This window comes from Pezoporus wallicus, unplaced genomic scaffold (genome assembly GCF_028554395.1).
Source record: "Pezoporus wallicus isolate ANWC-B61680 ecotype Strahan unplaced genomic scaffold, APGP_CSIRO_Pwel_v1 contig_4901, whole genome shotgun sequence".
NCBI classification, from domain to species: domain Eukaryota; kingdom Metazoa; phylum Chordata; class Aves; order Psittaciformes; family Psittacidae; genus Pezoporus; species Pezoporus wallicus.
The window spans coordinates 2,734,016-2,761,691 of NW_026640354.1; the positions used below are offsets into that span (position 1 = coordinate 2,734,016).

General features: G+C 35.8%; 1 protein-coding gene across 3 annotated transcripts in view; it reads right to left on the reverse strand.

Moving 5' to 3' along the window:
• Positions 1-27,676, reverse strand: part of COL19A1 (collagen type XIX alpha 1 chain) — a 178,115-nt gene that overhangs the window by 32,154 nt on the left and 118,285 nt on the right. For all 3 annotated transcript variants that reach the window (XM_057418814.1, XM_057418813.1, XM_057418812.1), the window contains 17 exons: positions 22,010-22,063; positions 17,489-17,551; positions 16,661-16,705; positions 15,663-15,698; positions 14,698-14,733; positions 14,535-14,588; positions 13,278-13,331; positions 9,613-9,666; positions 8,322-8,411; positions 7,780-7,824; positions 7,589-7,666; positions 6,252-6,287; positions 6,092-6,145; positions 5,950-6,003; positions 2,674-2,715; positions 1,519-1,572; positions 641-694 (listed from right to left, as the gene is read on the reverse strand). In XM_057418814.1, coding sequence (XP_057274797.1) covers positions 641-694; positions 1,519-1,572; positions 2,674-2,715; positions 5,950-6,003; positions 6,092-6,145; positions 6,252-6,287; positions 7,589-7,666; positions 7,780-7,824; positions 8,322-8,411; positions 9,613-9,666; positions 13,278-13,331; positions 14,535-14,588; positions 14,698-14,733; positions 15,663-15,698; positions 16,661-16,705; positions 17,489-17,551; positions 22,010-22,063 — 903 coding nt within the window. The remainder of the gene's footprint in view (positions 1-640; positions 695-1,518; positions 1,573-2,673; positions 2,716-5,949; positions 6,004-6,091; positions 6,146-6,251; positions 6,288-7,588; positions 7,667-7,779; positions 7,825-8,321; positions 8,412-9,612; positions 9,667-13,277; positions 13,332-14,534; positions 14,589-14,697; positions 14,734-15,662; positions 15,699-16,660; positions 16,706-17,488; positions 17,552-22,009; positions 22,064-27,676) is intronic.

Consider the following 27,676-nt stretch of genomic DNA (forward strand, 5'->3'; position numbering starts at 1 on the left):
TATTTATTGACAGAGATTGCTCTTGTTAATTGCAAATATTTCAATTTAAAATTAAAACTACAGCAGCTATTTTGGATTTAGCACCACAAGTGACATAACTTTTTCCCTTCTTCACAACAACATAAAAATAACTCTAAGAATACACCATATGATGGAAAATACTGTAAATATTTTAAATTCAGTCTCTTCAAACATTTTCCAGTTTCCATTTAGTAGTAATTGCTGCTATAACCATTCCCATCAGAGTATTTGCCTAATGGAATGTTTTTGAAAATGAATTCTAAAGGGGAACTAGCACAATATAAGCAAATATGTTACAAAACATGAAGTATTTTCTGAAAACATTTGGCATTTGTCTATTTATTGCTCTATCCTACACTCTTAAAAATTAGCATTTAAATGTATGTGAGGCTTTATAATACACAAATGAGCAAAAACCCTCAGACAAAAATTAAACTGATGTTATTTAATTGAATAATAGCATTTAATCTTGTTGAAAATTCAGAATGTATTTAGAGCAATACATTAGTATCTCGGCAGTTTTAAATAACTGAATAACACTGTGCATTTCGCTGTCAGTCTCGATCTTCATTCAGGTTCAGATAAGAATGCAACCATTATAAAAATGAAATAACTTTACCTCATCACCTTTCTCTCCAGCAAGCCCAGGAAACCCACGTTCACCTTTGCTTCCCTATGAAAATGTAACATTCAAACAAATACTTTCTGTTAGCAAACAATGAATTTCATGCTCCCTAGGGCATTTTATGCCCTGCATTTAATACATGAAGCCTTCATAACAATAGTGCTTAAAACAGAAAAAAATGCTCAATACTACCTGAAAGCTTTAAAATATGCCTTCCATCAAGGTGAAAGGCAACATGTGGTTCATTTCCTAATAGGCAAACTAGCCAAGAGCAGACATATAAGTAATAGCAAAGAATTTAAACACTTCCCAAAACAGAGAACGACACTTCCATGAAATTAGGCTCAACTATAGGAGATACCTATATGCCAAACCATGTGGCACTTGATCCAGTTACAGTGAAGCAGAATTTTGATTGGCATCAGTGAAACTTCAAGTCTCAGAAAAACAGTTGTGCTAATCTCATTGGAATATGGGGCAAAGGCAAAGGGTGGTCCAGATGTTGCACGCTTGAAGGAGACACAGGTGGTTTTCTTCTTCACTGCAGGATTCTTGCCCGCCTGAGTCACCTAAAATAAGCCTGTAGATGGCAATGCACTAATAAACAGTCAAATCTGAGCTAGCTTTAATGGATGCAAAACAGAGAAAAGCTATCCTGGTGTGGGACTCCATTCAGGCTATTTTGCTCACTTTCCTGAAAGGAAAGCTGAAGTGACATAGGAAGAGGGCTGAACTGTTAAAACAGTCTTTAAGCTGCTCAGGTGCCACAGGGATAGGATTCAGACAAAAAAGTCAAGGCTGTCAGGGGTAAGAGTCTGGCCTTTTACTTTTAATAACTAACAAAGCAATATAAAACACTCTTCAAAACTTACCTTTGGCCCTTCTCTACCAGGGATGCCTGGTGGACCTCTTGTGCCAGGATCACCCTGAGGAACACACAGAAAGCAAAGTGAAAAATAACTATTTTTATGACATAGGCAGAAGGTCTGCAGACCTCCAATCATTCTACCTCAAAGCTTTATCTTCAGTCCTTTATCTCTTCTACACTATACTTGTTCAGATAATCCTTGTTTCCCTCCCCATCTCTCACACACTCTACTCAAACTATGCTAACAAATGCATTTTGAGAGGACTCACAAATGACTGATTTGAGTAGTCCCAGACATGCCTGTGTTTGGGAAGAGCAAATCCTCTCCCTTTTAAGGATCAGGTAGGATAAGTATACTTGTTGCTCTCACCAGCTTTAAATGTATAGTTACTTTAAAGTAAGTGATATCGGGTTTGTTGAAAGAAGCATTTTGCAGCAAATCTTACAGAGATGCTAACCACAAAACACAGAGTGATGAAGAATGAAGCATAAGGAAAGGAATTGTTAAGAGAGAGTATTGACAAAGATGTAGAAAAGCACATACAGGAGAAAGACAATACATTTACGAAAGAATCAGGGGGAAAAATGAAAGACAAACCTAAACATAAATCAAATTTATGAATGAGAAGGTCAATAAAACCTAAGTACATGTATTAACAAAGGATGGTAGAATCGCTTTTCTAGGAAATGATACATGCTATTCATACTGAAATCCTCCTGATATACTTTTCCTTTGGGAATACTGCAGATCACTTCAAATTTTATTATTTTCAAAGTAATACCTTAGAAATTCTAGACTATTTTCCCCACTTGGTGTATTACCAATATTAATGCTTCAAAGTAAAACAAAGAATGAGGTATACCTGTAGTAATTCATATTGTGGATCGGATGTGCTGAACAGGCACCTGTTGGCTACATACCTCATACCTACTACATGGCCTCATGTACCATTCAAATGCTATTTTGTGAAATTCCTATAAAATAAATTTCTTGAGTATTTTTAAAAAAATAAATCAAAAATCAATAAAACCTCACAATTAATTTAGGCTAGCTCAGTAGGTCAAAACTGAACATATCCAAACTTTCAAGTGCATACTCTGGTTTAAAAAGCATGCTTATAGTAAAAAAAAAAATTTATTTATATCTGAAAATGTTTACCTTCAGTATAGCACCCATGTCTCCCACAAGTGGCAGTGCAATCTGAAATTAAAAAAGGAAGCTGCAGTTCATGTTTTATAGAATGCTACCAACTCTGATGGGTTCTCTTTGCTTCTAAAGTTTATACTGTTATACACATAACTGGTTGCATATATACTGGCTGAAGCTTTTTTTTATGCAAATGCAAAAGAAAAATAAGGGTTCCAAATATAGTTAAATATTGCTCTCCATCCAACCTAACAATGTGCACACTTGAAGGAGACACATTCTCATTACAACTTCAATCAACTTCAATCAAGTTCCTTAAAGCATGACAATAGTGCAACTCCAGAACACAGTAAATTTAATTTAGAAGTAGTATTAATATATTACTATGTAGCATACCATCAACAATTTACCACTACTGGGAAGTCTCACAGACTATTCTCACCTGACTATCTTCAAAAGTTCTAATTCTCTTTTCTCCTAGGCTTTGACTCTACTGTGAACTGTAGCACAAAATGGGGAGATGCCAGAGCTAACTTCAATAAACGAACTCAGATATCAGAAAAAATCCAGCTACAGCAACATGTGTAGTGTTTTGTCCCACATTTAAACATTAAGTATGAGTACAAAACTCTGTGGTGCCATAGCTAAATTACTACCAATACTAAAGATAACCTATTTGAAGCTCAATCAACAGATTTACGTTTCACTGCAATATATGTCGGATTTCCAAGAGCTGCCATTAAACTTATATTTAAAGACTTCCTTTAAAAACTGATTGCACTGGGTATCAGCTTCACTCACAAATGGACTCTTCAATTACCAATGTTCATTTCTTCTTGCAAATGGTGAAGCAAAAATAGCCCTGGGCATACCATAAAACTAGACATATCCAAAATCTGTTAATTGTTCAGTCTGTTTCAGTCATTTCCACCTTGAAGAACAAAGTAAAAAGTGAGCACTTTTGTAGCAAATTAAAAAAACCCACTGGAGTGCCAGTTGGTGGCAACAGGTATCAAACACAAGGTCAGGAGAAACACTGCTGAACATGCTTAACCATAATTGTAATCAGTTTACCATTTACAGGTAGCATCGGCACCTTTGAAACTATACCAAGTTTTCTAGGGTGAGACAGCCACCTAATACAACTTCAGGACATAACTATGTAAAGGTATGAAGTCCATCCTCTGCATAAAGGTAATCTGTACACAGACAGCATCACCTGCTCTTAAAAACCTGTAACAAGGCTTAAAAATAACAACTACATCTCTATATGGCGTGACTTTTCATCCTTCTCCTTGTGACATTTTACAGATAGGCAGGCTATTACTCTATTCCCTGTTTGGCTTTCTGCTGGACTACATAAATGTTTCCCCAGTCTCTGTTTCTAACATTCTTATTTTAGCTGCAGTACCATTTTATGTTACGGGCTCCCAAGCCCTCAGTGTGAAAAGTCCCTAACATTTAGCTGCAAGGGCACACCATGTATGAGAGCAAGCCTACCACGTTTTTGCCGTACAGTTCATCTGCTCTGTATATACAGCAAGTACAGCATAACTGCACACATACTGCAGATTCGTGGTTGCATATGCTGAACTCTGAGTAAAGGCATATATCAGGGAACACATGAAATAAAATAATATAATAATAATAATTAAGAAAGAAGAATTAGTTGAAGACATTTGATATACAGAATGAAAATCTGATGTAATTATGTATTCTCTGATATATGCTGACCTTCTGAAAGTGTTAAAATGGCCTTAACTCTCTGGCTTACTCTTGCAGGCTACATCTTTCTTTAAAAATGTTCTCTCCAAAGAGAAGAGTATTTGAAGAGAGCAAAAGGCAATAATTCTCCTGTTAGTAGTCCTGCCTGTTTAGCAACGGCATCAGATTATTCACTTACATTTAATTTGCAGTGCACTGTGTCTTCCAAACCTATCCTACTTAAAGGATTTTTTTTCTTATCAAGCACTTTATGCTCATTTTCTCACGTTTAATCTTGTTGACTTCAGACTGTCCCTGAATATTAAGTTTTGATTGTATCTTCAAAAAGCTAGCAATCTTTCCCAGTTCAATTGCAGATTTTACATCTACTTTTCCTAATCAAATCACTGACAAGAACTAGGCATGTTAGAGACCCCTCTTTCCAAAATTGACAGTAATCTGGTGATAGACACTCCTATCATATATTTTGATGAGCATCAACTATATGGCAGTTACTTCAAAAACAGCTTTTGCTTGCTTATCAAAACATCATGAGGACAATCTCCATTTTTTCTTGAGGCCAAGGTATATAACATGACTGCTTCCCTATATTTCTCAAAAAGTTTACCTTCCAAAACCAGAAATCTGCTTTATTCCATGACTGGTTCTTAACAAAACTATGCCATCTTGTGTTTCCACTTTATCATTCATACCCCTGGTACTTAAAATTAAAATATTTCATATCTTTCTTGCAATTAGCCTTTTCTTTTTTTTTTCCCTTTCAAGTGACCCATTATACTCTGGCTCCTCTTCTATTCACCTCTTATGAAGATAAGTTTTCTGTTAGCATCTCTCTCTTTCTCAAAATCTTTCTCAAAGTACTCAAAAGTAACTGCTAATCATTAATAGACCGCTCTGGTTCATTCTTTGGGTGAATAACACCAGATCTTCATGCTGTATCTAAAATATCTTTAACTAATTTTTTTTTATTATTATTACAATTGTTAAAAAAAATCATTTTATGTATTCTCTGAAGAGCAATTAATTTTTTCAGTGTGCTGTAAAAACTACTGAATTGCTCAGCTTCTTCACACAGTTTATAATTTGATATACATGATTATTAAGTAACAGACTTTACCGGTCTTTCAAATTGTATTCATGGTGCCTTTTTCCTGTTATTTTTATACACATTCCTAACTGAAGCTCATTGTATATTTCAATCTTTGCAACACTGACTTGAGTTCTACCTTTATACTCAATGCCAGTGATAGACCAGCTTTCAGGTACTGAATTTAGGCCTTTGAGGAGCTAGTGATACTCAAGTGCTTTCTAAAACATGGGGCCAGAATTTACTTAGTGTTTTTGTTTTCAAACCCAGCCACTTAACTTTCCTAAGTGCTAAGGGGAATTTACTGCATTAGAAACTAAATATTCTCAGAATTTAATTAAAAATTAATGTCTTCTTTCTGCGGCGTAGCAAAATTAGCTTTGGAATCCCAAACTTTCCTTTTCAACATTTTAACAGCAATTATCAAAGTATAATTCTGAAAATTTGCATTATGCAGAAATGTTTCTGAGACGTACAGGATCACCTGGAGGGCCTGGTAGTCCTGGCTTTCCATCTCTTCCTGGAGCACCCTAGAAACAAATATAAAATTTGATGGCCTTAAAGCATTGGCAAGAGACACATTACTTTTCGCAGTATATGTAAAGAACTGTCACTTACATTAATACCAGGGGTACCCGGAGTTCCTGGTAATCCTGGGGGTCCCCTAGGGCCCTAAAAGCAGGAAAGATCATTTAGGATTTAAGAATATTTCTCTTTTATTCTAAACTTCTTGAACTTAATTTATTTTTTGATAATAAAGAAAAAACATATATCCTACCTGCATACCTGCTGATCCAGCTGGACCTACAGGACCCTGCAAGAAAACTCCAAATAATCAATAGTTACACTTTTTCGGATAAGGGAGATTAACACCGTAAAAAAAAAGTACTGAATGTGGGAAACTGGTTCACATTGCAGGGAAGATTTTCTCTAAGTTTGGTTTTGAATCCAAATCTTATTTTGCCAAAATAAGAGAATTTGAGATTTTGCTGAGGTCCATTTCTAAGGGCAAGTAATATCAAAGAATATTGATCTGTGGTGAAACTTGCTATTTAGCTAGGAGTTTTTTAAGATAAGCTGATATTCAGCTGAATAATAATAATTAAAAATATTGTTTGAATACAAATGGATAATTTCAAAAATTCAGGTTTGAAAATATTTTAACTGAATAATTTTTAAGGTTACTATGTTAGATTAAGATCTTATTGTGAACCTCTAGTCAGCTTTATCAAACATCTTCACTCTGTACCTGAGTCCTGCCAATAAACTGAAATGTATCAGCTGACTATATTGGTCTGGACTGCAAAAAGATTGCTGTCCTCACCACAGTAGAACTCACATAATAATATGTAGCACCGGTCATCTAAACCATCAGTATTATAATTTTTTTTACTGAATACTCTGAAGACACTTCAGATGGCTTTATTTAAAGGCAACAGAAACAAACAAACTCGAGAAACTGTGTAACTGAAACAGTTATTGCTATACAAGTAATTCAGTATGAAAGCTCTAGATAGACTGCATCGACTTCATGTTTACATTTAAATTGCACAGAAATGAGAGAAGCAAGCTGTGCGAAATCAGGACTTTACTATTCCCTGGTGCAGTACCTGGCACTGTAAGGTTCTCATTTATAAGTGGTAGAATCTAATCTTGTAATTAGCAGTCATCACAAATGCAAAAGCTAGAAGCTGATGCAAAGCCAAAACCTTCCACATCTTTTCGATGTCTTTATGTCTTCCAGTACCAGCATGGATTTCAAAATGCCATTGTCTGCAATGTCAAGTATACCCCTTCTCTTGTACCAGTAATCAGGCTAGATTTTGCTGATAACAGCAAACAACTGTTGCTTAGAAACTGACACAGTCTGAAGATGTGTGAACACCATCCCTAGAAAGCCCATCTGTAGTCAATGACTCTTTCAGTTCTCTAAGGCTTTGATTTCTCACTTAGCTCTAAATGTTTCTGGGTCTAGATAAAGGGAAAAGATGCCGAGTTGAGAGCTGAGTCAGTAGGGAGTTCATGGCATGAATTTTTACTATGCTTTGTTTAATCATTGCAGTTTCTCAGTAATGCACAGTGAGAAGTCAAAATCCTGGGTGTGGAAATACTTACTGGTGATCCCTGAATGCCTATTCCAGGGGGCCCCATCTCCCCAGGTGCTCCTTGGACACCAGGTAGTCCTCTTTCTCCCTGAGAAGGGTACAAGGCTTTCAGTTACAAAAGTTCTGAAAATGTAAACTAGCATATTACCTTTTTTGGTTTTCCTTTTTTAGAAACAGAAATAACATATTTATTTGTTATACCTTTGGTCCCCGTGGACCTGGGTTTCCAGGAATACCAGTGGGGCCCTAAAAAAAAAAAAAAATAAATAAATAAAATAAAAACGGCAGGAAAAATAAACAAATTATGTTTTGAAATCAAAGAGACCATCTGAATTTTACTGCCAAAATTAGTCAGCCTTTATAAATAAACTATGAAATATTTAGATTTATTTTCCTCATTAATACCACTGTCACTAGGAGCATGCGTGAGCCTTGCACTATTTCTAGACTACATTTCAGTGCATTTACAACTATCTCTATAATGTGTGTTTCAACTTTGAAAATACATTAAAGAGAAATAATTGTTCTGATTTCTTTCATTGTACAATGAGAATACGCGTGAGCCTTGCACTATTTCTAGACTATATTTCAGCGCATTTACAACTACCACTATAATGTGTGCTTCAACTTTGAAATTATATTAAAGCAAGCTGATCTGATTTCTTTCATTGCACAATGAGAATTCTTAAACAGTTGTCCCTAAAAGAAAATGTCATAATAGCCCTTTCAGGTTACGGACTTACTGGTGCTCCAGGCAGACTTGGCCCAGGAGGTCCCACATCACCTTTAGGACCTGGGTGTCCAGGTGGTCCCATAATCCCACCAGGCTCCCCCTACAAGACAAATTTGAATCTCTAATTGAAATGAGAGAATTTCCTCTTATGTAAAACCTCTAAATATTGTCAAGGTTATCCTAGAAAGTACCACTACTGTGGGAAGAAACAGAGAAAAAAAAAACACATATTTCCCTGCCAAAACTTAGAGGAGGCATGGACCACACAACCACTAATAGTAACTAGTATTCTCTCAGTTTTTCTTGCTTGCAGTGCATCTAATCTACATTTCTTTGCCCCCAGGCCCCCACAGATTATCATTAAAGCCTGTCAATTAATTAATAGCAACAGCTTCAGACTCTTTCTTCAGCTATATCTCTCTAGTGCTAAAATCCTGGTCTTCATTGGTATTCCTGTTTGCATCTCTCTTTCTTACTTCAATGCATGCAGCATCTCCTGCTGCTCATCTCTACAACTCCTCCTTCACACAGGTGATTTTGTGCCTTTTATTATGCTGTCCTCTTGTTTTTTGCATGCTCTTGCATCATCCTCTGTGATTCTTTTTGAATACACTATTTCACACTTGCAAGACATTTTGCTCATTGTTCCAGTTATTTTCTTCTCCTGCCTCTTCATCATCTCATTTCTTCAAACTATTAAGGGATTTTATTAGTTTCTCTTGTACCCACAATGTGTAAATACCATAACACATCACACAATATGCCTGTGTACCTGCTTTTCTTCCCTTTTTCTTACATTCAACATATCATACATACAATTTTTAACTCTTGCTGGTGTGGCTGAATTAAAATGAAGGGATTTCTACCCATCAAAAGATAAATTCCATAAAGAGATCTCAGCCTTGGCTCACATCTGAGACAGTATAGCTGCCTCAGTGCTCTGCCAAGATGAATGTGTCTGATTCTGAAGTGGGATTTTACAGAATAGTCTGGTTACAACACTGCACTGAAAAGGCTGTTCTGTGGTTAGGACCTGAACTGACATTTCTACACTTAGAGATTTAAGTAAGAGCCCAGCACAACCTCCTTGAATCTGAATTATGAATCTGAACAGCAACTGGGTTGCCTAACTGGCCTGTAGCATCTCCAAGGAGCAGAGATGGGGTTGCTACTTGAACATTTTAAAATCAGTTCATAAAGCAGCCACACAGATGCGCTACGGAAGATGGAAGGTTACTTCAGAGATGAGAGTCTAATATGCTCTAGCACATCAAGCTTAATAAAAGGCACTTAAAACATACCTTGTCTCCTTTAACACCTGGGCTTCCTGGTACCCCATGTTCTCCTGGTAAGCCCTGGAATTAATAAAAATACAACTATATATTAAATTATTTACTGTGCATTAGTATTGCCCCAAAATGTTAAAAAGTAGAAGTTAATGAATGCTTCTTTAGTCAAATATACGTATCATTTTTCTTTAAGTTGAATAACCAAGATTATTTTCTGGACCCTATCAGGGCAGAATGGCAGAGACCGACACCTTTATTTTTTCAATTTAAAAATAATTACAAGCCTTGAAAATCAACCATTTTTTTTTTCAAGGAAGGTGGTAGCAGGGACAAACTTGAGTTTTAAATAAGTGTGCCATCCTTTTTGCCTGTGAAGGACTATGTGATTTTCTTCACTAGTTATTCAATTTTGTATCTTAAAATCCTCAATGAATTCCTATTCCCGCACATCACTAAATCCACCAAATTCCCTTTCAGCAAAATAAAAATATTCAATCCTTTCTTTTGTCAAGATCTTTATTCTTTCATTTTGATTTTAACTTTAGCATTTTCATGATGGATTTCTTATAAATGCAGATAAGTGAAATAGATTAAAATATAAATAGAAGCTATTTAAATAATAGAGAAGGCTAAATTGTGTTCCCTTACTACAGCATAACAAATGCAGAAAACGTTTTCCATAACCCATCAATGCTATTCAACCAAGTATTATATCAAGCATTTTATTAAGAATACTAGTCATTTCCACAGTTAATGAGAAAATTGCCAAAACTGAACACTAAAATCTGAGTATGATACTTAATCCAGAAGGGAAAAAGAGCTAATATAAAAAACACATATGGCTTCTATTTTTCTATGCAGTGTGAAATATAGTTTTGTGAACACTGACATATGAAGGGTGACATTTTCATGCCAGTAGTGAAGGCTCAGCAGCTGTGTGTTCACTCGCTCCACTGTATTCTGTCCTTAATACAGACAGCTATTTCTTTTACCCAGCCATCCAAATTAAGAGTATAAGAAAAAAAGAAAACACAAGTACCTTAATGAAGACTATTCTGCTTATATCAAAACACAATCATTATGAGAATATATGGAAGTTTAAATTTACTGATTATGGATCTGACATTGTGTCCTACCTTACCTTATTTTGACAGTGACATAAAATACCTACAGCCTATCTTCTTTCCTAAGGATTTTTCTGATTTTTTTTTTTTTTTTTCTTAGACCAAGATTAAAGGATCTCTTTGGAAAGAAGTCCTGTCTGCTGGATGGCTAACCTTTCACAGTTTTCATCATGCTGCATAAAATGAATTGTATTTGTTAATCCATAATGTTTCATATTTAGAAGGTGAAACAAAACAACAGGCCTGGATCTAAATATATGTTTCTGCAATATATTTAAATACATGTTTTTATATACTAGAATTGTGTGTACAAATATGGATCTTCAAGATCTACATATACATATATACAGTATTTATCTAGTCATAATGTCACTTGGTCAAAGATGCAGCAGAACAGCAGTTTCAAAAGCAGCAATTATGAACTCAAGCAGGATAATGAAAAAACAAGCAAAACATAAATGCAGTATTTTGTTATCTCTCAGAGTAAGATTTGGGATCTATCTATAAACAGAAACAGCAGAAAAGGCTTACAAAATATTGTCATAGAAGACAATATTACAGATATATTAGACACAATTTTAAAAACATGTGCCTCAACTGAGTACGAAAACAAGGTGTGAAGCAATGCTCAGCTTGAATACTAGTTTTTTTCTCTGCCAAGAGTTGAAGATGCTATACTCCAGTTGTCACTGCTTATATCCCTAAGACTTTTAACAGGTCAACAATAAAAATCTGCCAGTTGTACCACTCAGAATTGTATTAATATTAATAATGTATATGATTTAAAAGTCTGTTCAAATTAAAGGTTCTCTTCCACAAAGTAGCCTCAGAGCATGTATGGAAAGGCCTAAGACAATATGCAGCAACACCACCTCCTAGATGCTTCCCTTTCTAGAAAAAAGAGAAACCAAAACCAACCCACAGAGCAAAGATCAAAATCTGATTTCAGTTCAATGGTTTAACTGCTAGACTAAAGCCAAGCTTGCCATTGTCTGCTTCTCTGGTTCACTTCTTAGATCTAACCACTCAAACTTCCAAAATGGTACTTAAAAACTATTTTATGGTTTATGGATGGAGGGAGGTGAACCAGGGAGAGGGAGTAGATGCCACTTGTGAGGTTATGTGACAACACCGGTGTTGTGGACTGAAAGCTTTCAGTTTGCAAGGGGGATTAGGCAGAACATAGTTGCCTGCATACCTAAAAAGGGACTGACCCATAATTTGGAAGGAAGACAGGCAGCTATCTTCCGAAGACCTTCTGCTATATTACAGTATCAAGTCAAATGCCCAGGGAACTTTCAAGCTTAGTATAAGAGTGCCTAATAGTTTAAGATGTTTCCTGGAGTATTCAGACTAGATTGAAGTTTCAACTGTGTTCTTCCTGCTCAGAGGCACAAGGGGTACAGGCACGCTGGATCCTGGGGGAGGCCCCTACTATTTTGAGGGATCCAGACCTGTCAGTCTGCAGCATAATGGTCTTAGGCTCACTAAAACCCTTACGAAGGAGGCCCCTGTCACCTTGACAAACCCAGCCACTTGGTGAATGTGGAGCACCCAAAAGCACAATAACTGCAGGATCATTAAAACTCTGCTGAGCACCCTCCACTTCCTTGAAAATCCCAATTGATGGGTCAAGAAACCATCTGTATCCTGCTTCTGACACCGTCTGACAACGTTTAGTGGATCTCAATATTGGGGTGTATTTAAGAAGCACTAAAGTGAGAGCTTTTACTCTTCTTGATTATCTCTCTCTCTTTCCTCTGTTAGCATTGTGTTCATTGGATCATGACTTCCCTTTCCATCAGGGAGACTGTTGCTTACTTGGGATGAGTGGGCATCAAGTTGTCTTGGTTTGTGTTGTATTTTAGTAATTTATTTTACTGAACAGTAATTAAAAAACAAATTTTCTATTAAATTCTTTTCACACAATGCTACTCCTGCCAAAGACTTTAATATTGTCCCTAGTTTTAGCAGAATTATATCTTGTTCTGAATATGAGTTTTGTTTGTAAACCTGACCTAAATTATAAGATAATAAACATAATTATTTATCCTTTTCACCTTATTAATCTTTACCTCTTTTATAGGAAGTAAACCAATTCAGAATAATACAAAACCATAGGCAGAAATAAGGAAGGTCATGGGTTTAAATCCTTGGGGTACACTTACTTTCCCCGTTTCTTCACATTTCACTCCACACAAACTATCCTTTCCAGCTCATGATGTAACATTATTAAATCTTTGCTAGAGATGTTTTTAAACTTTCACCTACTGCTCTGAGATCAGAGTAATTTTTGCAGAGCTAATTATCTTTGAATCAGATAAATTAGTATTATCATTCTTACCTGCTCAGATAGTAACACAAGGAGAAAGAGAACAAAAGAAAAGGGCAGAACTGTATCCTGCGGTATCCCATACTACTGTGCTTCCATATATAATTGCCTCAGTAGCACTCACAAAAGGAGCACCTATGATAACTTCCAAGGTACTGCTTCACTGGCTAACAGCTCACACACTACATTTCTACAGCTTGGTGAAACTGCTCAATACATACAACTTCTCCTGGCAGTCCCCTAGGTCCGACAGGTCCTGGAGGTCCTTGTAGCCCCTGTGAAATAACACATGCTTGAGGTAAAAGTCAACACAACCACTGTAGTTCAGTGTAAACTGTTCTCATATATAAATAGATGACAACATCTGGCATTAATAACTGTCTTCTGCATGGAGTAAGAAGTACAGAGTTTGCTCATTCTCCCTTAATCTAATGTTTAGTCCAATAAATCTTTGGGACTGATAAATACAAAATCCAAAATATGCATACAAATCAAATACAAGTAATACAAAGGAACTGTCTAAAGGGAAAGACAAAAGAAAAGGAGTAAATCAAGATTTCCTCCCATAAGGGACAGATGTAGACATGATTTTTTTTTAACTACTTTGTTGGTGTTACTTCTCTTTTTGGAATACTTCTCATTAGAAGGACTCCAGAGCACTGGAAAGAAAAGGGGATTGAGATGTAGAGATAGAAGGATGACTTGGTGCAAACCCTAATGATCCTTGGGTCTCTATGAGCCTCTTCTTGAAGTTGTACATTGTGAAGATGACCTTGGTTTTCACTGCAGTTACAACCAGTATTTCAGTAGCTCCTACCAAGGACATTAGCCTCCAAAGAGCAGTCTAAGGAATTAGGAGTGGAAAATCATTTTTAAGACCACAGTTTTGTGGACCCTGTAGCTGCATCTGTTAATTCCTGGACTTCATTTGATGATCTCAGGAACTCAAGTACTATGATTTCAACAGGAATACTGTTGGGTGGAGGTTATATTTTCCCTGTTTCCAGTTCTAGCATTATTTGAGAAAATTCAAGGCATCATGTGAAACTCTCAAAGAACATTTCTTCTTCAGTTGTTTTCTTCAAAGCAAGGCAATGACTACTTTGGCATTACCTGCAATACTATAGGATTAAACACAAGAACCACTAATGAATTGGCAGTGGTTACTCACTGGTGGATAACGAATACACCCAGCTACTGGTGGATTTGTAATTGCAAAATGGATGCTCATATTATTGAATGATCAAATAACATTTAGGCTTTGCATAAATATTTCTTGCTGAGTTATCCTGAGATCAACAAGAATTTTATGAACTAAAAGCAAAAAAGCCATAATCCATGCACTAAATTTTGATATAACTATAAGCACTCTCTGCCCTTTAATACTAGCTAAAGAATTGACAGCATTCATCTACGTAGCTTATATTACAGCATAGAATGCAATGTCTGTTAATTCCACAAATATACCTTTTGCCTACCTTAGATCCTGGATTTCCAATCAGACCAGGTGGTCCCGGGTCTCCTGTTTCACCCTAATGATATTGTTTGAGAAAATAAAAATATCCAAATTTACTGTTACGTCTCCCAGTACACCTCTGCACACCAGTGATGTATATATAGTGTGTATAGGTCAAAACATACCTTACTTCCTTTTGATCCTTTCATTCCAGTTTCTCCCTGAAAACAGTAGGTATAACCGTAAGAAGTTAAAACTTTAACTAAGACCAACTATGAGTTTAATTTGCTACCTTAAAATATTATAACGTAGTTGGTAAACTTAACAAATATTGAGAAAATATTAAAGAATTTCTGATGTCTTGAATAAACTCTGAATGGCATTCCTGTTTCAAACTAATTCTGTTTGCAGGTTTTCCTAGTGTTTTAAAGAAGAAATGTTCAAAAACATCGCATTTGCTTAAAAGCTTCTCCAGTCTAAAGCCTATTCTTCACCACTAAATCTCCACTGGTGAGACAGTATTAATCTCCAAAATCACACATTATTACAGTATGCCTCATTTTGGTTATTATAATATGTTAATCTGAAGTATCTGAGCAGCCTTCAGTTGTGTATTAAACAGCATAAGTAGCTGTTGTCAAATGTTCTAAGAGAGAACAATAGTTAATTAAAAATAAGCAACACATTTAAACAGACTCTTACAGAATGAGTGTTCTGAAAATATCCCCCAAAATAACAAAAAAAATTAAAAATGCACACATAAGATGGCCGTAAGAAAACTACCTGATATTAAATGCCACACTGGAAACTGGTAAAACGATTAACATAGAAGAATTCAGCCCACCTATAATTTTGTGAAATAACTGAAAGAATGAACCTTCAGGGAACTAAAAAAAGCATGTCATTTAAACTCAGTTCATGGACTGTTCCAACTACAGAAATGCTGAAGAACAGGGCATCTCTGTTTTTTATTTATAACCTGCATGAACCTGATGCAGGTTTAAGAAGGAAACAATACATATGGTACCCTCCATAATCACTGAATTTAATAAAAGTGTACAAAGAAAAGAATTACAGCGTGAATAGAGTATGGAAAAAATATCAAATGTAAATTATTCATATCATGATTTCAGAACATAGCTATACTCACTGGATCTCCCTTTTCCCCTTTTTCAGAAGGCTCTCCCTATGGAAACATAAAGAAGAGGTTAAAACAAATTTATTTCAAATGGCAAATAGCACATATGTTTGGTTTTCATAAAGTCCTTGAAAAATGTTGGTTTTTTTTTTAAACCTATATAAAACATAAGTATATGGATTACAAAAGTTTACTTGAGAGATGATGTTGACTTAATGACAAGACCATGACACGTGTGATCCTTTTAAGCAAGGAGCAGAAGGGAGGGTCAAGAACATGAACTAAAGACTGGCAATAAATACAAATCTGACAAATTCTCAAACACAAGTACTTTATAACACACAAAATTATGAATCTGTCATATTGATAGAGTACAAAAAAGTTTCTGCCTGCATGAAAACTATTTAGACACAAGGAAATGACCAAAGAAAACAAATGGAAGCTTAACAGCTGAACAGCAAAATGCTCATTATTCAGTGGATAAAAAAATTGTGTATATCACATGTTCCTAGAAAAATACAATACATTCCTATTCCTCAGTAACATTCCCCACCCCAAGTCTTTCTGAGAAATTTAAGCTTAAATAAAAAAAAAAAATCAAATGAGGGAATTTATTTATAAATTTTAATAGTTTAGACTCTGTTTCTTCGTAAAGATATTGGAGATTTCATTGTAACTTGAAAAAATACGAATGGTGTCTAATTCATGAAACAATCACTGATCACAAACTTATATAAACATAATCTTAAACTGGTATTCAGTCAAAGTTTGAGTATGGTTGATGTTAAGGACTTTATGAACTGTTGGGACAGGTAAATTTACTTGTAGACATAAAGAGTCTCTCAAGAATGGGCTTAAGTAAATTACTAAGGACATTCAGAGACTGACAGCTATGCCTAAATGTATTTTTTTTTTATTCTGAGTATATTTTCCAAGATTTGATTAATCAAATTAATTGATTCAGCCACCTTCTAGCACCACACAAGCACAGAAGCAAGGAATTAATTTACCTTTTCTCCTTTAGCACCGGTCATTCCCAATTCTCCTTTTTGACCCTTTTAACAAAATAAATTCTATTTTAAACATTTTATATTCTAAAAAATGCAAATAAACTTCTCTCAAATGTACTTTGTTCTGTGTAGAGCACAAAATGATAACTTTTATTGCAATGGAAATCTGTGCTTTAAACATCATATTAATTGAAATGACTGCCATCTACAGCAGAGCTTCAGGCTTCTCGATAGAAAATGTTGTCAATCCTGTCACATAGACAGAGCACTAGACAGAGCACTTTCCTCTCTTCTTCCAAGTTTGAAAAATGTCCAATTGTTAAGAATTCATTCCACTGTTTAAACAGGACAGATGCCTACAAACAATATATTGCCTTATGGTGTAGATTCAGAATTTGACCACAAAATTTTTAGAGGCTGATTTTAAGTATTTTTGGTATAGCAAGTCCCATTGTTATAGAGAAACTGCTTTAAATATTCACCACTTAGTAGTAAAGGATTTTCTGAATTTCAACTTTTGCAGTCCTTTTCCGCATAACCAGCTGGCCACCTCATTTGACTTGTCCTCAGAGAGCGATGCAGAAACCACACTTACTCCTGAATTTTCCCTTTCTGGTTATCGTATATTACAGAAGAAAGGCTTATGTGCTGCACATGCAGGACAACAAGGTGAGTCCAGTATTGGAATATAGAGTTTAAAGAGCTAGTCATATCTAAACATTATTCTTTCAAAGACCATTGTGATAAAGCAAATCAAACATACTGTGTTAAGGGTGTCAGGTTAGATAGACACTTAGAAATTTCTCCAATTTAATCTGAAATCCTTACAATGTCTCCCTTCAGGCCTTTAAGTCCATGAGTCCCAAGTAATCCTAGTAGTCTTGTATCGCTCTGGGAAGAAATATCACCAAAACCATCATGTAACAGGACATGTCACCACTTATTCACAGTAACAATGTATTTACAATAACAATTTAATGTAATTTACTAGTATGTAAATTCACAAGTCCTAATTTACTATTAGAAATGGGTACTAAATGCCTATATAGTACATCTAATTAATGTACCGCAGCAACACATCCTTTGTCATGCATTCATATTCCAGTCAGACTAGCAGAATATGAACAAAAGCATAAAAGGGAAATGTCTATGTTGAATGCTGTTATACAAATCTGGGTGTTGGTTTTTTTAACTCAGTGCAAAGAACTTATGCTCCTTATTACAGTACATTTCTCAAGTATGTTAGAAAAGAACAATAAAAATTATTTCTATGACAAAACCACAAGCTTGAGCAGCATGAAATGTCAAATTGAATTAATTTAGCCTAGTACTGTAGTGAGACAGAAGGAGAGGGAATAATATAATCAAAAGGCTCCTCACTGCTCCTCAAAGAAAACTGACAGATTTAAGGACCAGGGGTTCAGCCTGTATACTTGCTCAGGTATTATTGCACCACATTTATTTACTCTTCTGTACAAGGTAAAGACACAATAAAATACAAACCAAATGGTTTCCTCTGCACAAAGCCAGGTTCAGACTACCTAAAGGGAACATGTTCTCTTTTATTGACAATGGAAAAAGCATCAAAACCAATGACCCTGAAAAATGAGCTCAAGTCTGGATACAAGGAGGTCAAGTCCTATAACATCTACCACTGGGCTGAATGGGAACCCTGAGCAAGCCAACTTCCCCTGCCATGTTCCAGACATATGTATGTATGGATATGTATGTCCGTATGTATGTATCCAAACATATCTCTAAAACGGGAAAACATCATGATGAGTAAAAGTGGCATTTACACTCTGTTAATGTTTACAGAAGTTGATAGCTGAATATAACCTAAATAAAATTTGCAGTTCTTTTCCACATGTTAATGTCCTGAAGGATCTTCATTGGTGTTTAAGGTTCTCAACAGAGTTACTACCCTAATTATCAAAATAGGCCCAAGAGGAAGATGCCCAAAGAAGGGAACCTGAGGAATGGAGGAAAAGATAAAAAAGGGTATTAGATCAAATAACTACTTTTATGCTCTTCGCATATTTATAGGTCATTTGCTCTTTATAACAAAATGTAAGTAAAATATGCCTATGAAAAAAAATCTTAGAAAAGTAATAATGAATTATTCAATAATAAGCTATAATTATAATGAGTTATAATGATTTGGAAACATCTCCTGAGCAGATCCTGATGTAGTTGCAACTGCTTTTTTCTGTGGTTTCATTTTTATTTTTATGTGTTGGGATAACATTTTAGATTCAACTGACCTGTATGCCCTTTCCAAAGATGCGTAAAAGCAGGTTTGACTGAAATAATCTTCTACGTACAGAAAACTGGTAAGTGAAAAAGATGACAAGCAGATGCCTTGAAAACCCAGGCAAAGGATGGTAACAGAGGTCTGAGAGTGTATCAACACTAGTCATGAGACCTCATTTACCAGTCACTGAAGGAAGCTAACCTACAGCGAAGGGCAGAATCAGCTTCTTGGCATAATGAAGAGAACAAAATGCATGTTTAGAACACAACAAAGCATCTCATTTACACTGAAACCACAAAAGACATAAATGAAGGAATGTAAAAATAGCCATGCCTTGCAAGAACAGGCACAAAGCATGAACGATGAAGGAAGGAATGCTCCAGCACTGTCTCCCTCCCCATTAAGGATCAATGCTACTATTTATCTTCAGCAGGTTCCCCTCACCTTCATTAAAGGAAGACTGCTGATCTTAGTTTGCCATTCAGCACAATTTGCTACCACAATCAGCAATTGTATTTATAGTGCTCTCTTTTCACTGTACACATGGATCAAGTAAATTATGCTTTTAAAGACTTGCACTCCAGCCTCCTTACATGATAAGGGGATTGATACTGAGCCAGAAAAAGCTTGGTTGCAAGAAATTATTTAAACACATTGTGCAATTACAACTACTCATAGATGCCATACAGAAGTCAGAAGAATCTAATCTGCTAAGAAACTGAGAAATTATAGAAAAAAAGACATTACTAATCATGAGTCTTAAGAGCTCTCTCACTGATCCCCCACATTTTTTTGGTAGCAGTTTCTCATGATTTCTAGAAAACCAACCCAAAGAAGCCATCCTAATATCCGGGGGGGGGGGGGGGGGGGGGGGTAATATAAATAAATTACACCACAAATGTGGTCACAATTTAAACACTTTAACACTTTAAAAATCCAAACTCAAAGAAGACTTTGTGAGATCCTTAAGAACATGCATAAAATGTAAAATGTCAAGACCATTTCCTGTGGTGTAAGGTGTCTCAAAAACCTCAGAATATCACTGAGCTGTCATCTTACAAATGCAAGTAATTGAGGCATACTGCAAATTATACACTGGAATGTGAAAGACTGCTTGGTACCTCCAAGATACAGTGAACAATATCAGCCCTCATCATATCACACAATAGTGGGGGCACGGGGGGGGGGAGGAAGGAAAGTTCTTGGTACATACATCTGCTTAATTGAATTATCAATAGCAAAGCAGACAAGCTGTCCTTCCCTTTGATGACCTCTTTGATGTCTTTGTCTTGTCCTTGATGGGAATATCCCATCATAAACTATATAGAAACTAACATGTTTGCTGTAGCAGTTGGAGACTTAAAAGTTGACTCTGGGAAGATCTGAACATGTAGCTACAGGAAGTTTGTGTGTTTAAAACCTGCTACTCAGATCAGAAAGCCATCTCCTCTCTCGTTTGAAACCAAAGAGTATTTCCTTGTTGAACAGTTAATTGCTCATGACAGAGTCATTAAAATCTTCAATCTAGACAGCTGAAGGAAGAAGAAAGTTGGTAAGCTGCACAGAGTTTAAAAGATTAATTTATAGACACAGAGCAGCTGGCCCATATTTTTTCCAGAATATTGCTAATTAGTAAATATAACCTTAGGAATCTTAGAACCTTACAGTGATAAGAAACATGATTTTTGGTGACAGATGCCTGCCAGTTCCCGAAGATCACAACTTGTTTGTATTTCTTTCTACAGAATTAACCTTAAAGGGATAAAGAGATTAATGATCAGAGGCAGGGAATGAGTTACAATAAATATGATATTGATAGAGGAAATGGGACTGGTATCATTGAAAGCTATCTTTGGCAGAAAAAAGAAACTGGTAAGAAAATGAAACGTATAAACAATCTAAAATACAAAAAAACTTCAACACACATATATGAAATGGCAGATCAAACTCAGAAACTAAGTCTCCAGCTATGAAAAAGTCTCTGTCCAGGACAGCATATAAACTATGCTTAATTCCTAATGCATATTTTAAGGTGATTCACAGATTTGGAATGGATTAAATATTAGAGAAATCACTGCACTTCTAAAAGTAACTGGAAAGATATGTTTGACATGAAATTCGCTCCAGATTCCCTATTCAAAAAAAGATTTTAGTACTCATTTGTGTATGTTGTATAAGAAAAATATCAGAAATTCACCTGCTCCTTGTAGTTATGCATTTTAATACTAAAAGGATGTCTTCCAGGTTTGACTTGCATGATGATGAACACGACTTGCATGATGATGACATGTGATGAACACAGTAATTTTTATATTTAGCAACTATTATTGTAATAGTGCTTCATCAGTCTTTGAATGAAATTTAATTTTCTAATCAGGTAGGTTACATTCTAAGAAAACTTGTGTTTTCTCTGAATTAAGATCCCTTACAATGGCAGACACTACCACTGCTTAAATGATTTGAAAAAACTGTGATGTTAATGTAAAAGCTCTGCCACGTGGAAAAATGTCCTACTCAATTTTAACTTTTTTCTATTAAGTGCTTGTAGCTGCAGGACGTTCTATAATGAAGACAATATTTTGTTAAGCCTATAATACAAACATCAGGACAATTCTCATGGATTGCTAGCAGATCTTTTAAAATTATGCCTCCTTGTCTTTCTATTCTACTTTTATGATCATAACAGAGTAGGTCAAGAAAGAAGAAATGTCGGTTTAGACATTTAAATATCTAAATGTTATTCAGACATAGAGGAAAAATATGGTTAGAGCAATTAGGTTTAGAAATGGGAAGCTGGTACTGTTATGCTAACAGCTAGGTGGTCCACCAATCTCCTTTTTGAGTCATATACAAGCAAAAATACATGAGAAGAAGATGGATGGGATGCAAGCCACATGTCAGCAGGATATATGACACAGTAGGTATGTGACTGGAGGGTAAACTGAGCCTTTGAAGGATGCAGAAAGAGGACAGGGAAGGATCTACCATTTGAATTAATTTGGAATGTGGTTCACAGGGATCAAAACTGTCATCATTTCTATGTTAGACACTTCCTAGCCATAAACACACACACACACACTATAAAATCTCCATACCTCATTATAATGCTTGTTCAGTGAATCCAGAATTCCTTTTAGTCCAGAAGGACCCTATATGGAAAACAAAACAAAATTTAAAAAAAAAAAAAGAAAAAAAAAGAAAAAAGCAGAAAGAAAGAAAGCAACTGAAGGTCATTTTAATTTAACATTTTATTTAACTAATGCTATATTGTAAGAGCAGTGGTCATGTAAAAGGGTTTTGATTTTTATTTTACTATACAATAAATCATTTTCTGTAAGTTCATTATATCTTCTTTTTTTTTCAGGTACAGAGGAGAAGGAGAGCCAGTTTCTAAATCCCTGAGTTTTGAACACTGGCAGCTTCTTTTGGATTGAATCAGTCTGTTAGAGAAAATGAGGGACTCTTCATTAGGGACTGTAGTGACAGGACAAGGGGTAACAGATTAAAACTTAAACAGGGGAAGTTTAGATTGGATATAAGGAAGAAATTCTTTACTGTGAGGGTGGTGAGGCACTGGAATGGGTTGCCCAAGGAAGTTGTGAATGCTCCATCCCTGGCGATGTTCAAGGCCGGGTTGGACAGAACCTTGGGTGACATGGTTTAGTGTGAGATGTCCCTGCCTGTGGCAGGGGGTTTGGAACCAGATGATCTTAAGGTCCTTTCCAATCCTAACTATTCTATGATCCTATGATTCTATAACATTACTGCAGCACACCAGAACAACAGGTGTGTTGAGATATCATCACTAAATTATGAAACATCATCCTATGCATTTTACTGTGATTAAAATTTTACAGAAAGATAGTGGTACTTAAAATATTAGGATACATTAGGAAAATTTAGAACCATCATAGGTGCCTTACTCCCTCTCTGTTCCCCAGTATCAGCAGAGATACAATGCCATAATTTTTTTCATTTTATTTCAGAAGTGAATTGTCACTTCAAATTTATGTTGCAAAATAAGATATAGTCATAACATTTTGCCTAAGATGCTTACTCAGCTCTGATTTCTGAAGTTAATGGCAGAACTTTCACTTTTGACAGTGCCTACTTATTAGATACCTCAACGCCAACTCTCTAATCCCATATCTTCAAATCCTTGAATCCAGAATCATTGCAGGACTTTCTAAGCCTGCAGGCAGTCAAAAAAGACAATTCTTTCCTCCTTCTTGTTTCCCACCATGTTGTTTCCTTTACTGTTTTTCTATAAATGAAACTGCTGCAACCATATAACCCAGAAAGGACTGAATGCTGTTTCTGCCACCAATCCCAGCCTCTCAGATATTTTTGACAAACTGGAAAGCCTTTGTACATGTAACGGTTTTGAAACATAATCTCAAAACCCCAGAGAACTGCCTCATGACTTAGGCAGTCAAGGGAATTTAAGGCATTTGGGTTGCATTCTTGACTGCCACAGCCTTTTGTTACCAGAGGTAAAACACTTCCTCTGGTTTTAGTCTTTCCATTTTCAATATCTGACATACATTTAATAATTTTATCTTTATATAGTCTTTCTAAAATAAATAAAACCAGTGTAGAACAACAGAAAATACTTTTATTCAAGGGTGTTTTCCTAAACTCTAGTCTTTCTTCCCATCCATGCTGTTTCTCTCCGCTAAGATAGATGCATACATAATCCACTCAAATGTCTCTACAGACAATAAGGAATCAGTAGTATTGGCTTGCAAGTGAATAAGCAATAAAATTAACAGGAGTTTAAGAATTATTTTACAGGCAATTTCTAGCTTTGGAATGAGAATTTTGCACATCTGCCACTTCGAAGCTCACTTGCGTGGGGTTTCCTTTTTATATTTTAGTATCAAGTTGTGTAATTGAGGGAAATGAAAAACACAAAGTGTACAATTGTACAAATAAGAATTGAAATGTATACTGATTGTTTTCCAAAATTAAAAACAGATTTTGGATATTATTTCTATAGACAAGGCAGGAATAAAAGCACAGGTGCTTAAAAGGAAATAGCTTCAAACTGAAATTTCTGAGGTTTGTATTTTTCTCTGTTAACTTTTATAGTTAATCTGCATTGCTGTAAAGATGAGACTGCTGAAAAAGTCTACTCAATCTCACAGTCCATGCAGTAAACTGTATAACAACTAAATTGCACTGGTTGCATATCAAGAACAAACTATTTTGGAGAACACAGCCCTGCAAGTGACTAACTGTAATCATTTTATCCATCTATTTCAAATGTGTGCCTGTCCATTAAAATAAAATACTGTTTGTCTGATCACTATAACATAAATAATCATGAAACTCATCAGTGCAGATGTGCAGTATTGTATAACTATTCCAAAGAGAAAACAGAAAGAATGATGAAGGCATGATGTCTACCAGGATAGAATACGTGTAATAAATTACATTTTGATATGGATTTTAAAAACTTAAATGCATAGAAATAAGCAATATGACCAACCCTTGCCAGCCATTCCCATCTTACTGTGTAAGCATTTCCAATATTGTTCTAAAAAGCAGCTAAAAGTCCAGAAATACCATAAATGCTACTGACAATTTTCACTTATCATTGCTTTAATTTTCTGTTTATTGTAATTAACTGATAACAATCATTCACTTTCAAAATATTGGTAGAGAAATGAGTATTTTCCGAGGCAATGGAAATGAAATTTCTAAGGCAAACTGCTGGCTACTTAAGATAACTAGTTTGGTGGCATTGACAAACATACTGAATAACAAGAAACCAAAAGTGTATGGAATTAAATGAAGAAATTTATTCACAGAAGTAGTCTGTGAACTTCTCCACTGCCTCACATGCAAACAAAATTGAAACCCTATTTTAATTTAAGACTTTGAGGAGTAACAAAGCTAATCTTCCTAGCAAAATAGTTGTGAAGATAAAAGATACCAAGTTCAGCCCCTTGTGAAGGTAAATAATAAACTGAATGATAGCTCCAAAGACTACAGAAATCATGAAATAAATGTACCCTGGTTGCAAAGAACAACTTTGGATATACCGGTAGAGAACAGCACACTTAAGAGGACAAATAATCCTGATTGCAGTGTACTAGGCTGTGATTTAGCATTCCCAAAATTTCTTTCCCGCCTCTGCCACAGACAGCTTCTTAGCCAAATGGCACTTGGCACTTGGCCAAACCAGGTAGTCCTGATGTTTCCTACTGTCCTGTAGATATAATTGCTATGTCCTGTAGATATTTCTGTTAGCAGTATCAGCAGAATAAAGCTGTCAGTTCTGTTCTGAAGCCAGATCAAAATGGTATACTTACAACCTCACAGCATTCTACTATCACAGTATTTCCTTTTGTTTCACAAAGCCAGCATTTCAATTTCAGTGAAGAGCCACGCCAAGCAGGAAAACAGCATGTGAAAGAGACAGTATCTTTTTCAGAAGACTTTAGAAGAAAATGCTAGCGAGAAAATATATGAAATAAATTTGAAGGGTACAGAGATTTTGATTTCACAATCGTAATTTTCAGAATGCTTCTGAGAGTGAAATTAATATTGTATTTAACAGTTTTAAATTGCTCTCCAGGCTCTTTAAAAGGGGAGAAGGGATCAAAAAGCACTAGAGGGAGCTGCTGTTCTACCTAACCCATTTGGATTCCTCGTTTTCAGCATAAATTGTTACCTGCTGGAGTTAGACAAGTGCAAGCACACATTTTGTATAGAAATAACAGAACTGTACTCAAAACTAACATCAGACAGCAAGGATGCAAACCATGAATTCTGAACCAGAAGGGAATAACAGAACACTTTGAAAGACTGCAACATTTAATAAACTTTAAAAAATACTCAAAGGAGGAACATCATCTGCATAGATGAAATTTTTTTTATAACCCATCAATAAAAATCCTCATTGACCCCTTGCTTTTTATAGGCACAGGATTTGCTCCAAAGGGAAAAAATGACATAAAAGAATGGATAAGAGAAAAATGACACAAAAGAGTGGATACCTGGTACAAAAGATGGAGTCCCATTTCAACCAAGTAGTTTCATCACCAGTTGCCCAATCTATCTGTATTTCTAACACTGACATAGGTAGTTAACCAAAGATGTGAGATTGTTAGTAAATGATGTTTAGGGACTAAAAAGTCACTACAAACATCAATTTTACTGGAAGTAAAAAAAAATATCCCCCAGAAATTAGCTTAGGAAAAAAAAAAAAAAAGAAAAAAGGTATGAGGTATTGAAAAAGGGTTAGAAAATAGGTAAAAAATAATTACTTTAAGCAAAACTCATACCATTTAGTAGTGTCCAGTTGTTCTTTTTGACTGTTAGAATGTGGTATCTCTCCCTGCACCCACTTTTTCTTGGAATGTGATTTATACCAAACCTCTGGGCATTGTACCCTGTTTACGAACTTGCTCTTCATGGAGGCAGATCTTTCCTTCTCTTAGGTTTGTTTTTGTCCTTACTGAACAGCTGGCTGCTCTAATTTTTAAATTAAGTATTTAATGCCATGGCAGAGTTTGATTAATAAATTAGGTAAATTTATTAATTTCAAACATGCAGTGTGTACTGTAGCTACCCTAAAAACTGACTGAATATCTTTTTCTCAAATTCAAATTCGAGGGCCATGAGGATGATCAGGGGGCTGGAGCACCTCCCATACGAAGATAGGCTTGAGAAAGTTGGGGCTGTTCAGCCTGGAGAAGAGAAGGCTGCGTGGGGACCTCATTGCAGCCTTCCAGTATCTGAAGGGGGCCTATAGGGATGCTGGGGAAGGACTCATCATTAGGGACTGTAGTAACAGGACAAGGCATAATGGATTCAAACTTAAAACAGGGGAAGTTTAGATTGGATATAAGGAGGAAATTCTTTCCTGTTAGGGTGGTGAGGCACTAGAATGGGTTGCCCAGGGAGGTTGTGAATGCTCAATCCATGGCGGTGTTCAAGGCCAGGTTGGGCGAAGCCTTGGGTGACATGGTTTAGTGTGAGGTGTCCCTGCCCATGGCAGGGGGGTTGGAACTAGATGATCTTAAGGTCCTTTAAAATCCTAACTATTCTATGATTCTACTCTTTCAAAACATCAACCAAATACCAAACTTACTTTGTTGAAAAGTCTAATTTTTCCATGTTCAGTCAATCTCTTAAGCATTTTGTACCCTGCATATGCCAAACTTCTTAAAGCAACCTCCCTGCAGGTATGATACTCTGTTGCACTTTGGAAAGGCCGAAGTAAAGGCCAACAATATATCCATGTGCATGAGAAAGCTGCCACTACTTAATATTGGAAGAGGTAACTAGAAGCACAATATAGCCTTGAAAAAGAGATGAGGAGTGATAGACCATGTCAATGTCTTTTTTTTGTATGTACAGGCTGTAGCAATTTAAACATGCTACATGTTTACGTGCACATTAGCAGGCATTACTGCTTCTAGAGCATGCTTTTTCTATGCCTTATATGTTCAGTCTTGGAAGATGAACACAAGATGCTGGTATAGCTGTATCCAAAGGACTGCATTAAGATAGTCAGAAACAAATACTTTTAACCAATATTTAGGCTGTGGCTGCAGTGCTAGGCTATGGCACTCATACAGAGCTCCCTTGTATGAATGCTGCTATGCTGACAAAGTTGAGCTTTCTATTTGCTGTAAAAACAATATGAACTAGGTCTCAGTAATTAAAGTGCAATTTAGTTTTTACTAAAGATTTCTGTTATATCTGCCAAGGATCATATATCTTCACAAGCCTGGCCTGCCAGCAAAACT